The 13,621-nt window shown below is 49.6% G+C and overlaps 1 protein-coding gene across 3 annotated transcripts in view; it reads left to right on the top strand.

Moving 5' to 3' along the window:
• COL27A1 (collagen type XXVII alpha 1 chain) overlaps nt 1-13,621 on the top strand; it is a 158,681-nt gene that overhangs the window by 28,432 nt on the left and 116,628 nt on the right. For 2 of the 3 annotated variants that reach the window (XM_050760967.1, XM_050760965.1), the window contains exons 6-7: nt 9,938-9,991; nt 11,495-11,548. In XM_050760967.1, the coding sequence (XP_050616924.1) occupies nt 9,938-9,991; nt 11,495-11,548 (108 nt within the window). The remainder of the gene's footprint in view (nt 1-9,937; nt 9,992-11,494; nt 11,549-13,621) is intronic. The other variant, XM_050760966.1, reaches the window with a different exon arrangement.

Genomic DNA, 13,621 nt, shown 5'->3' with positions numbered 1-13,621 from the left:
TGCATGCATTTGATGTGGCTGGTCTCATTTGATCCCCACAAAGACCTAAAGAGATGGGTGGAGATACCGTACCCATTTACAGATGGGGAAACTCAGGCACGGGTCGATGAAGACATTGTCTAGGAAATGGCAGCGGAAGCTGCTCCCACGGGTCAGGCAGAGAGGCAGGAACTCATTTGGAGACTTCCGCTTTGCAGAGGCCATGGGTACATCAAGATGCCGAGCATCCGCAGCTGTTTTGAGTGGCCAGGCTTGCCCCTTCCTAGCCTGCTCTGGGACCAGTGGAGCCTGTCTCCTCCCACCCCCAGACTCACTCCCTGCTCCTGTGGTAGCAGATGCTCCATCAGCTCCTCCTGCTGGCCCTGCTCAGAGCACTGTGGGACCTCAGTGCCAGCACCATGGTAGCCCACCCCAATCTTGCTAACAGATGTGCCGTGGTAGGAGGAGGGCCTGCCAGCTGTTTCTCCTCGCATTCTGAGACACATCTCTGAGTGTGGCCACTGAGGCTTCTCCCTAGCAAGTGAGTTCTCCTGCCACCACGTGGGACTGGGAACCACGGACTCGGGGCCTCACGGACAGGACTCCCATTTACATCTGTGGATAGCAGACAAGGGTGTAGGTTCTATAAAATACACTGGAATCAGAGGCTGCTTCTCTCATTGGGACTTGCATAAAATGCCAGGGGGAAACATCTTGCCCTTTGCCTGGACACTTGGCCCTGAGGCCAAGGGTGAACAGAGGGGGCCTCCAGGGAGGCTGGTTAGGTGGGAGGCCCAGGGAACTGGGCCAGGGCCCTAGGCTGATCTGTGGCATGGCCAGGAAAAGGTTAAAGCAGAGGCCCTCCCTGGATGGGAGTAATGACTTGGCTAAGATTGGATGAGAAAGCTGTGTGTCTGCATGAATGGGTGGGACCCTGGGAAGAGGGTCCTAGGGTCCTCACTGTTCAGCAGATCCCCTTTGGGATGGGAGGTGACCTGGTGGGACTGTAGGGCTGGCTTCCCCCAAGGCCTGTGCTGGCCCCTGATGCTGAGCATCAGCAGCTGTTTTGAATGGCCAGGCTTGCCCCTGCCTAGCCCGCTCTGGGACCAGTGGAGCCTGTCTCCTCCCCCCGCCAGACTCACTCCCTGCTCCTGTGGTAGCAGACACTCCATCAGCTCCTCCTGCTGGCCCTGCTCAGAGCACTGTGGAACCTCAGTGCATGGTGTCTGGGGCCACCCATCCATTCATCCTCCTTCAGTCAACAAACGTGTATTGAGCACCCACTATGGGCTGTTGACAGATAAATCAGTACACCCGGGAGGGCTTGCCCTGGGGGCACAGAACTGGATTAGCCCCATGCAGTCATCCCTTCAGTGCATCTCCGCCTTCAGGTGCTTATGGCCTAGTGGGAAGATGATCCCTCTGCTACACTGAAGGGTGGGAGAGATGGGTGGTTTGAGGAAGACCAAGAAAGAGAGAAACCTGAGGTGAGGGACCTCATCCCTCCTGAGGGTGCAGAAGAGTGAAAGTTCAGAGGGCCAAGGGACCTTGCCTGGATCATGGCTGGGCAGTGGGGGGACTGTATTTCAGATCCTTGGGTTTGCCTTCCAGAAGGAGCTTTGTCAGGGTGTCACAGCTGGTACAGGCCAGAGCCAGGCTACATCCCATCTTCCTCCTCCAGAGCCCAAGGCTCTGCCCATCTACTATCTACCCACATATCCCATGTTCCAATCCAGCAGCAAAGGGAGCTCGTCAGCTCCAGCACAGAGTTGGATCCAGGACTTTGAGAATGAGGCAGAGAAGCTAGGACCCTGAGAGGATGTGTTTCCACTTAGAGCGGTGCTGACCCGTGGCAGGTGCTGCAGAAGGGGCAGCTGTCGGCATGTGTGAGGCACTGGGGCTATCAGGGACACAGGCAGGCATGGTCCCTGCCCTTGGGGAGTGTAGAGATGAGCGAGAAAGAAAAACAAGCCAACCATATTGACAAGTGCAGACTTATACCATGATTAGGTCTCTAGGGCTCCACGTGAGAGGCCCGGGGTGCTCAGAGACCCCACGATACGCGGATTGATCCTGTCCAGGAGGTGAGGGACACCTTCTCAGAGGGCAGGAAGGTTGAACCAAGGTCTGAAGTATAGTGGACAACTAGGCAAAGGGGCTGGAGGAGGCTGGCGAGGGCAACAGGCCTGGCAGTTGGTGGTATGATTTTTGGACTTTATCCAAAGAGCAGCTGGAAGACCTGAAAAGGATTTCAGCAGAATTGACATGACCGGATGAGGTTTGCAAATGTCATTTAGGCCATTTGAGAAGCAGAGCTTGGCTGGTGGCCAGTAGGAGGGTTGGAGCTGCCCTGGGGCAGGGTGCTGATGCTGGACCATGGTGGAGTCAGGCGGGATGCAGGTCCTTGGTGCAAATGAGGAGCTCTAGGGCAGAGGTGGGGGTCTCTTTCTGGAGAGGGAAGCTAGTGCTCCCCACCAGTACTCCCTGCACTGGGCCATGAGGCTCCTGGTCCCACTCTTGGGCAGCTAGCCACCTTGTCTCTGGTCTGGTTCACTTGGTCTGCAGTGAACTAGCCAGGATGACTATGGCCCTTGGACACTGGGAAAGAGAAGTGGTCAGCAGAGGGCAGGCTCCATGGCCCAGGTGGCTGCTGGCAGAGCTGGTGTGAGCTTTACCTTTCCTCTTCCTCTAATGTTCCTTCCTTTGGACCAGGCCCTGTGCTGGGCACTTGAGATCAGACATGGGCTTCCAGCCCAGACTATTATAATCCTTTGTGATTTAGTGCTCATTTGTCTCATCCCCTCTCTGGGCCTCAGCCACCCAAGGAAAATGTGGAGAAGTTCAGAAGATATCAAGAAGAAAGTGAGCTACCTGTAGTGGTCCTGCCCAGTAATAAGCTCTGAGAGCATTTTGAGCAACCTTTGGGCCAGGCCCTGGTCAAGAGCTTTATATACTTTGCAGAGCAGGTATTATTACCCCCATTTTACAGATGAGGAAATAGGTCCAAGGCGGCCAAGTATCTTGCCCAGAGTCACATTTCTGGTAAGTGGCAGAGCAAGCATTCAAACCCTCGGCTGTCTGACCTCAAGGCGACAATCTAGCCCTAACTCCACAGCTCTCTGGTCTTCCCTGTGTGTGTCATATATGTGAGTATGGATCCACTTTGTTGTGGCTGGGTATCTGGCCTTCCTCACTTAACAATTATTGTGAACATTCGCCTGTGTTAGCCACTTGGCATCCATCACATATGATTTAATGGCTTCATGGCATTCTATCAACACTAATATCCCAGCTTTATATAACTTACTCCATTTGTAAAAAAAATCAGTTCCACTTTGAATTAATATACAAATATTATCTTGATTAACATGACTGTATATAAATGTTAGAATATCTCCAATTATTTCATTAGGATAAGTTCATCAAAAACAGAATTGCTAATGTGGTCTCAGGAGTCAGTGTGCCCAAGTTTGAATCCTGGCTCTACTGATGCAGAGCAGACAAGCTCCAAATTGGGGATTAGCCTGGGAGGGTTCTTGGCTTCACTCAGGAAAGAATTCAAGAGCGAGCTCATGGTAGAAGAAAACAGCTCTATTGATGTGGCAGAACAGCTCCGTGACTGCTCAGGCAGAGCAGGGCTACCCCATAGGCAGTGTGCTGACCGTAACAGTTCGGAGGCAGTTCTGCAGTCATATTTATGCCCACCTTTAATTATATGCAAATTAAGAGGCAGAATATGCAGAAATTTCTAGGAAAGGGGTGGTAACTTCCAGGTCATCAGGTCATTGCCATGGAAAGGGGCAGTAACTTTCAGGTTGTCATAACAATGGTAAACTAACATGGCACACTAGTGGGCAGGTGTTATGGAAAGGTGATTCTACCTCATGCCTGTTTTAGCTGGTCCTCAGTTAGGTCCCAAGTCCAAGCCCTGCCTCCAGAGTCAAGTCTCATCTCCCACCTCACTACCATTTGCTGGTTGCATGACTTTGGGCAAGTTACTTAAAACTCGGAGGGCCTCGGGTTCCACTTCTGTAAAACAAGGAAGATCATAGTTCATACCTCACTATGTGTGTGTGTATGTGCATGCATGTATGTGTATTTATATATGTATATGTGGACATATATCGAGACATATACCAAGATATATTTGTATATACATACACATGCAATATACACATATATGCAAATGATTTATCATATGCCTTGCACATGAGAGACATATGAGTGTTTAGCTGTTATTTTATTAGCAAATTGCCTTCTAGAAAGGTTAAACTGATTTATGCTCCTGCTAGCATTAAAGGAAGATATTTTTAAAAGAAGATAATTTATTATCATTTTCACTTCATTGATCATCTATGAGATGTATGTTTTTCTTAAATCTCTTTTCCATTTGTACTTCACCACTTATGAGTTGGTTTATTTTGGGAGGTTGGGATGTTGCCATTTGTTATTGGTTTGTAAGCATTGTTTTGAGGTTATTAAGGCTTTGTTCACCTTACAAATATTTTCTAGTTTGTTGTTTGCTTCTTAAGAGTATTCATGATGATTTTCACGAATAGAAATGTTATCCTTTTAAAAAATATGTCAGATAATCTCAGGAGGGCTCTATTGATCTGTAAAATCTGTGGTTCTTTATTTTGCTTTTATACCTAGAAATGTTTTTCCTATTTTAAGATCAGATAGGTATTCAATTATATTCCTTATCATTTCATGATATCTCTTGTACTCTTAAAAAATTTAAATCATCTGAAATTCATCTTAATGGGGGTGGTGGAAATGAAGTTGGGTTCCAGCATTATTTTTCCTCCAATAGTTAACCACTTGTTAAACATCTTTCCTCCACTGGTTACTCTATAATAGACAAGGATCTAATACAAGCCATTGTATTATGTTTCATTGTTTATTTATTTTTATGCTAGTAAAATGCCAATTATATGACATTTACTATCTTTGTACTATGTATCCTTCTTCTTCTCTTTATTTAAAACATTTCTGGCTATTTATTCTGTCAGATGAACCTTATGCCTATCTTAACAATTTCCTTGAAAAAACGCTTGGGCTTTTTACTGGAATTGTAATTAAATACATATATTAATTTGGGAAGAATTAACATCTTTAAAATATTACATTTTTCTATCTAAAAATATGGCATGTCTTCCTATTTGGTTGAAGTTCTACAATGTCTCTTAGTAAACTTTAATGGTTTTTATTACATAAGCCCTGTACATTTCTTATTAGGTTTATACTTAGTTTCTGCTGTCATGAATGGAATATTCTCCCCATTGTATTTTCTAGATAACTCTCATCTAGTGAAAATAACTATTAATTTTTGTATTTTTTATTTTTATATTTAATTTATAACCATCCCCTTACTAAATCGCCTTATTAATTCTATTAGTATTTCAGTTGGTTCTCCTGGATTTTATAGATAGGTATTCATATTATTTGCAGAAAAGAACATATTGTTGTCTCATTTTCCTCAAAGATTAGTAGTTCTTATTTATTTTTCCTGCCTTATTGCATTGTCCAGAACTTCTAGACCCATGAAAATAGTCGTAGTGACAGTGGGAGGCCTGGTGAAAATTCAGAGAAAGTTCTGGGGCTGGAGCCAGATTTGACCCATTCCTATCCCTACCATTGTCTCTTGAGACTCTGTTCACTCATTTGCTCATTTGTGAAACATTTTATGATGACTTCTCTGAGCCAGGCCCCGTGCTGGATACTGAGACCAAGGATGGCTTATATAGGAGGCTTCCAGCCCGGAATTTCTCAATATTCATTAATTTATTTGTTTGTTTGAGACAGGGTCTTGCTCTGTCCTCCAGGCTGGAGTGCAGTGGTGCTATCAGAGCTCACTGCAGCCTCAACCTCCCGGACTCCAGCAGTCCTCCCACCCAGCCTCCCAAGTAGCTGGGACTAAGGTGTGCACCACCACACCCAGCTAAATTTTTTGCTTTTGTAGATACATGGTCTCACTTTGTTGCCCAGGCTGGTCTAGAACTCCTGGGCTCAAGTGATCCTCCTTCCTTGGCCTCTTAAAGTGTTGGGATTACAGGCATGAGCCACCATGCCTAGCCAGAATTTCCAAATCTTTTGTGATTTATTCCTCCCTTGTCTCACCCAATCTCTGGGCCTCAGCCACCCGAGCCTTCTGTTCTGTTTCCCAACCCAACCTGCAGGAAAGGTGTTCACCGTAGTTCCCATTCCTGCTATGTTCTTGGCACTTAAGGCTCCCATCTGTCTTCTAGTACCACCTGGCTCTGTTAACTAATCCAGGCAGAGTCTGCCATTTCACATACAGAGAGGGAAAGTGGCTTGCTCAAGGTCACACAGGCTCTGTCACGGTCACACAAGCTCAGTGGCTGGAGAGCTGGTCTGACAACAAGATTCTTGTTCCTGTGAAGGTGTAAATGGTTAGTTTGACTTTGTATATAACTTATATTTCTTATTGGAAGATTTGCAGGAGCCTGGCTGGGAAGACATATAGTGTGCTCTATCCCAGAAGTCATACCTTCACCCATTTAGAGGTACCTTGAGCATCCCTTGAGCTGCCACTTCATCTGGTTCCTCCTGGTCTTTTTCCAGCCTCAACTTACAAAACCTGTAACTCCCTTTAAGGATTTACCTCTGTTTAGGTGAAGTTCTCTCCAGTTTCTTCCTATCCTCCCCTTACCACTGGATTGTAGTTTTTCATCTGCAGTATATCAAAATGTAAAGAGTTCAGGCTCTGGAACCAGACTGCAAGAACCTAAATCCCACTTTCTTTTTTTTTTTTTTAATTTTTATTTTAAGTTTCGGGCCACATGTGCAGGATGTGTGGGTTTGTTATATAGGGAAACGTGTGTCATGGTGGTTTGCTGTACCTATCAACCCATCACCTAGGTATTAAGCACAGCATGCATTAGTTATTTTTCCTAATGCTCTCCCTACCCCTACTCCCCTGCCGCCGACAAGCCCTAGTGTATGTTGTTCCTTCCCAATGCGTCCATGTGTTCTCATTGTTCAGCTTCTACTTATGAGTGAGAGCAGACAGTATTTGGTTTTCTGTTCCTGCATTAGTTTGCTTAGGATAATGGCTTCTTCATCCATGTCCCAGCAAATGACATGATTTCATTCCTTTTTATGGCTGCATAGTATTCCATGATATATATGTACCATATTTTCTTTATCCAGTCTCTATTGTTGATGGGCATTTAGGTTGATTCCATGTCTTTGCTATTGTGAATAGTGCTGCAATGTATATATACATGCATGTATCTTTGTAATAGAATGACTAAATCCCACTTTCAAATTGTATGACCTTGGACAGGTGACTTATTCCTGCTGTGCCTTAGCTTTCTCTTCTGTAAAAGGGGGATAGTAATCGTTGCTGCCTTATGGATTTGGAGGATTAAATGAGTTAATATGTGTCCAGGGCTTAGAAGAGCACTCAGTAAATATTAATGTTTATCATCATCACCGGTTTCTCTGGTTTGCCCCTCATGGTCACGAGTGTGTCTGTTCCCCACTGTGGCATTCCCTGCCTTCTGTTCATCTTGAGACTTGGCTTGTAGCATCTGTACTTGGAGGTATCATACTCAGGCAGGCATTGCATCTCAAGCACTGTGCTGGCTGCTGAGAATGCAGAGAGAAATCCATCAATAACTAAAATGCCCTGGGAAAGGACGTTGGGCAAGGGAACAAGTCATCATTTTGGATCTCAGTTTCCTTTGTTTGTAAGATAACAGAATAGGATACATGAAGGCCCAGTCCTGAAAGCTGGTTAAGCCCAGCTCCTCTATCAGCTGCAGATCGAGGTGGGCACAGGCTGGCTGAGAAAGAGCTGCTGTCCTTTTTTGGCCATTGGAATCCTCGGTAGCCCTCGGCCTGGCCTTGTACCATGGACATAAAAGGCACTGAGCTGGGCTTCTGAACAGCCCAGGGTGGGAGGGGGTCCAGGAGGAGCAGCTGCAGTGCAAGGTGAATCCCAGAGGTGAGGTTCTGCAGAAGATACGACCTAGAGGGGCCCAGGTGGACAGAGTTGGGGTTCTGGGGACTTTTAGCCTTGGGTAGCTGGGGGGAGGGGGAGTGTGGGAGAAGCACCCAGGTCTCCCATTTGCAAATGGGGCTTTGAAATCAGACCTAGCCTGGGGACAGACTCAGCCTTTGTCTCTTCCCTGCCAGGGAACGCCAGCCCAGGCTGGGATTTGGCTTCTCTGAACCTGCCTTTGTCCTTCCTTGGAACAAATGGGTGCTATGAGGACTAAAGGAGTTGGTGCACAGAATGGGGCTAGCTCAGTGTCTGTGCATAGTAAGTGAGCAGCAAAAGCTCATTCCTTTCCCTCCTAGAGGCACTTTCTAGTTCAGAATGCAGTGATATCTGGTGGAGGGTGACCGTCAGGATTTGGAACATCTGAGTTCTAACGAAGAAAAGAACCAAGTGGGGATTAATTAAAGTTGCCCAAACCACCCCTCCCATGTGTCACGGTCATTATCCCACTGGCTCCTTGCCTGGAAACCTGGGAAGCTGGCGTGTGTTTGTGTGTTTGGGTGCGCGCGTGCATGTGTGTGCGTGCGCGTGCGTGTGTGTGTGTGTGCGCGCGGGTGTGCGTGTGTGGTCCCCATTTTAAAGGTGAGGGAGCTGAGGCTCAGGAAGGTGCAGTGACTTGCCTGAGGTCCCACTGTGAGTCTGGCAGGTCCAGGACTTCTGACTCTGGGCCCAGCTGAGGCAGGGAGGGGAGAGGGCTCAAGGTGGGATAGGAATAGGGACAAAGATTAGGACCTCTTAGAAGGTGACACAGGGTGGACCAACTTTCCACAGGGCTGTTTCCTGAGTCATCTGATCAGGTTTGGCCAAAGGAGAGGAGCCGCAGCTAGGAGCACCCCGTGAGAGACGCGGCTGGTGAATCTGTGGGCCCTTTTCCTGAGCCCCATGCTCTCCGGAGCCAGGATCTGTGCGACAGGGACTGTCCCTACGCTAGGAACAAAGAGTGCTTGCCTCTGACTGGGGACTCACTGCTTGTCAGTTTCTCGTCAAGTTACTGCCTATTCTAACCCAGCCGGAGCCAGGGCATCCCGGAACGCAGGTCTGGGAGTCACCAATCAGGGTTATAATCTCAGCTCTGCCAATGCCTCATCTTGAGGCCCTAGACAGTCCCTTTCCTTCTCCTGGCCTTAGTTTTCCCAAATATATTATGGGAGGAATAATGCTTCCCTTGGCTCACTAGACTGTAGGAATCTAGTGAGGCGAGGGATACTGTCAACTGCGAAGGGCCGTACACACGTGTAAGTGGCTGTTCGTGCATTGAACCTCATGTAGAAACCAATGAGATGGATATCAACATTCTGGAAAATCAAAAAGTATTGACATGCCTCTTGGACATGTCTCTCAGAAATCCCTGAGAGCCCCAGGGGAACAAGCCAGGAGATAGTCCTGGCCATGTGCACAGGCAGAGACTGGTCACCTGGAGGATGGGCGTAGAGCTCTATAAGTAGGATGTGGAGGACACATTCCAGCTGTGAACTGAAGAATGTTTGTAGTTGGGCTAATGATGGTTGGAGAAAGGGTTTCTAGGTGCAGGTGACTGCCTGAGCAACAGCCTGGTGGCAGGACAGTGTGGGACATGGCTGGGGAGTGGGCTGTGGTTTGAGGATAGAGCAGAGGGACCCTCTCTGTGGGTTTGGCTGCTGAAAGGAGAGCAGAGTCTAGATAGGATGCCTGGGACGGGTTGGATTACAGAAGACTTGGGATAGCAGAAGGAGGAATTTGGACTTTGTCACCCTGCAGTCAGGGGGAGCTATGGAAGGTGTTAGAGCAGGGGAGTCGTGGAATTGGAGAAGACCCTCTGGAGGTGTGTGAGTGGGAGGATGGATGGGAAGGCATTTAAGCAAGGGAGCGGGGCTTTGAGCAGAGTTTGTGGGGAGACAGACATCCTCTCTAGATGACTTGGTGGCCAAAGTGGAATTGTTTTTGTTTCAGGGACAGAAAGGGGACCCAGGGCTCTCACCAGGAAAGGCCCACGATGGGGCAAAGGTAGGTTTCCAGGGACCCCAGTTCTCAGGGAAGAGGGGAGTGGACAATAGTGAAATCACCACACTCTGCGGCTAGCCGTCCTGGCAGAGGCCGTGCATGGCAGAGGCAGTGAGGTGGGAACATCTAGAACGGTCAGGGTGTGGTGTGGTTTTCTTCCTTGAAGCCCTTTAGCCTCTCTCAACACCAAACCCACCCAAGGTTATTCCCAGCCACCTTCTCTCCAAAGTGCAGCCAACACAACTGACAAAAGATTTTCTCCTATGGACACACTCTTGGTGGATGTCCTTTTGCCTAATGTCCTGCATGGCTTTCTGCAGGGCCTGCTAGGTGACCGTGGGCATCCAGAAGTTTCTTGGTAGCACATGGCCAGGAAGCTTCCCATAGACACTCAAAGCCTTTCCTGAGGTTAACTCCAGCAGACGGGTCTGTGGATTTCTAGGAGGCTGGAGATTCAGGGCTCCCTAACTCTGAAGGGCTATGAAACCAGGTTTGCCTGCAGAAGGTAAAACACTTTGGCTAAAGGCTTTCATCCATCTCTGAAGCATCCACCCCATAAACTGAGCAAGGGACTTGGAGAGAGTGCAGGACAGATGGGAAGAGGGGAGCCCAGAACTCCACATGAGATTGTCCAATGTGTCAGTCTTCTAGGCACAGACACCCTGCAAGCAATGCCCAGGTCTGCCTGGCTTCCTTCTGGACACAGCCCTAGAGCCATCCCAACGGATTGAACACTGCTTCTCAGCCCAGCCTCCTGTGCTTAAAAGCACCTAGAATTGGCTGCTTTCTTTGATTTCCCCAAGACACGGGTGGCTTATTGCTTCACATCCTCACTGCTAGGTGTTTGCCCTTAGCACGTATTTACTGGGTGACCCAGGGTCCCAGGAGAGTGTTCCCATATACCACCACTTGACCCCCATCAGAACCCCATGAGCCAGGGCAGATGGACCCAGCTTACAGATGAGAAAACGGAGGCCCAGGCAGGGGTGGCTTGCTGGAGGTCATGCAGCTGGTAAGTGGCAAAATGAGATCGGCACCCGGGAGCCCAGGCTTCTCTCCTGCTCCTGCGTGGCCTGTTCTCAGGTCTTGGGGTGGTGGCAGAAATGTCCCCCTGCTTGGCCAGCGGCATGCCCAGCAATGAGAAGGTGTCTCAGGACTGCAGGGAGAGATGACTGATTGATATGGGACCGATAAGGCACATGTCCTCTGGAACAGTTTTCAAATATGGTTTTAGTATCGGAACCCGTTCTTCAAGTGGTGTCTTCTGCTGAAGCCCAGTATATAAAATAGATCAGACGGAGCGGCTGAGTTGAGTGGGGAAAGGGCGGGGTACACCACCCACTCTTCTTGCTGGGCAGCACCCGAGTCTCCTCTGAGGCCTCTAGTACTCCATGAATCTCATTTGGAAATAACCAGCCATTGGAAGTTACAATTCCAGTTTTGTAGTGTAGCAGCGTGTCTCTGCTCCCGTGTTCCTGCCTCACGCGCCTTGTCTGTGTCTTGCAGGGCGACATGGGCTTGCCTGGGCTGTCCGGGAATCCAGGACCTCCGGGACGAAAGGTACTGTTTGGTTTTGATGCTTTGCCTTGTGCAGCGGGCCTCCTAGCAAGCCAGGTTTCAGGCAGGAGAGCTGTGGGCCCACCTGCCTCTCCCCAGCCCCAGCCCAGCTCCCCTGGGCACAGGGCACATGGGAGAGAGCTTTCCAAGGGTTGTGCCTGTTGGGGGCAGGGAATCCCTTGGCTTGCAGTAGGTGCCTCCCACCGTGGTTAATGAGGTAGCATAAGAAGTGTCCTTGGTTTGCTGTACTTCCTTTTGGGGGCCAAGCTGCTCCCAGGGAGACCACCTTCAAGAAAGCTTGTGGTGATGGAGTACCCTGTGCTGGCCCTGGCTCCACCGCCCACTGGCTGAGTTGCCTTGGGCCTGCAAGTCCTGTCTCTGCTCCTCAGCCTTCTCCTACATGAGATGGAGACAATGATCCCCATCTCTGACCCTGCACAGTCTGGGGCTGTGTGACCAGGAGCAAGGCCTGGAGCAGAGAAGTTGAGGGAGTGGACCCTGTGGTCAGTTGGACCTGGGTTCTATTCCCCCTTCTGCCGTTTCCTGGTTGGGTGACCTTGGGCAAGTCAATGAGCTCTCAGAGTCTACTATGTGGCCGTCGCTGATGCCCTGCAGGGGAAGGGGAATGATGTGGAGAGGCAGTGGGTTCTCTGTACCTTCCTGGCTGTTGTTATGTCACCCGCATCCCATCCCCATTTCAGCCATGCTGGGGAGTTACCTGTCCAAACACCTGTGTGGGGAAAAGACTGGCATTTCCTAGGTAGTGGGTCTGTAGCTTACAGTCCCCCTGGATTTCTGTGACTCCTCCAGCCTGTGTCTCCCTTCCTTCAAGACTCTACTCTAGTTGTGCCTACTCTTGGGAGTCCTCCTGGAGCACTCAGCTTCACGCCAGGAGGATCCTCTCTGCTCAAGGACACTTAAGCTGTCTTGGCTTAGTTAATTTGAGCTACCAGGTGTGCCTCACCAACCAGGGTGTGCAAATCTGGTTTGTTGCTCTTCCTACTGAACCTAGCATGAAGCCTGTGCATAGCAGGTATTCAGGAAATGGGGGGAAGGCAATGCAGGTTAAGGATCAATTGCTTTTTCCAAGAAAATCCCCAACTGCTGATGGATTATCTGGTGAATGCATCGGCCTACCACTGTTTCTTAAGCTTCTGCCCTGGCTCCCGGCTGTGGCCACAGCTGAACTCTCTCTAGGCCATCTGGCTCTCATCTGGACAGCTGGGGTGTCTCCCAGCTCCACCCAGTTCTTGCCTTGAGAGCCCCATGACACAGGGGGCCTTGCAGGATCTTGTTCCCTCATTCCCTTCCCCATGGCCAGAGCAGGCCATACCTCCAACCTGAGAGGCCTACCCTGGAAGCAGTGGCTGTTTGTGAGCTGGGAAATATGGTCTTTTCTGGCTCAGAGAACACAGAGGGACTCGCACTCCCCACTTCCTTCCCCTCTGGGCTCTAGCGCTTTCTGATGGATGAGGTGTGAGTGGAAAAGGCTCTTTCCGGTCCCAGCTCATAAAGCAGTCTCTGGTGGTCTTGTTCTGCATGGGGGTGGCAGCCTAGCAGAGGTGACAGGAGATAGGGAAACCAGACTGGAACCAGCTCCTGCCCGGGGTGCCAGGGCTCCTTGCATTAAGCAGATGTCCAGGGGGCCAAGGACCCCCAACCAAGAGGAACCAGCTCACCTGAGCAGGGAGAGGCAGCTTCTCCAAGTTAACGAAGAGCCACTGTGCAGCTGGAAAACTATTTGGCAAAGCCAGTTGCTCTGAGTTCCCCTCTGGCCCTGGCCTAGACACGCACAGTAGAGTTCGGTGTGTGGCAGGCTGGCGTCACCCACTCACAGAGGGTGCTGGGTGAAGCGTCGGGGAGCTCAGGTCCCAAGGCAGAGACCCCTGACCAGTGGCAGGGATCAGAGAAGAGAACTACTGCCATGGGCAATGTGCCTGGGGCCACCATTGTAGGTGGTCTCTCCTATCACCCACGTCTTTGGTGACAACAGCAGCCACTTGGCTCTGATCCTGTAGTGTGGCTTTTCTGCGTTATTTCTTGTGGGAAGCCTTGAGGGGAGAAGGGAGGTGAGTG

The sequence above is a fragment of the Macaca thibetana genome, chromosome 15 (assembly GCF_024542745.1).
Source record: "Macaca thibetana thibetana isolate TM-01 chromosome 15, ASM2454274v1, whole genome shotgun sequence".
In the NCBI taxonomy this organism is placed as follows: Eukaryota; Metazoa; Chordata; class Mammalia; order Primates; family Cercopithecidae; genus Macaca; species Macaca thibetana.
This window is presented reverse-complemented; position numbering and strand designations above follow the sequence as displayed.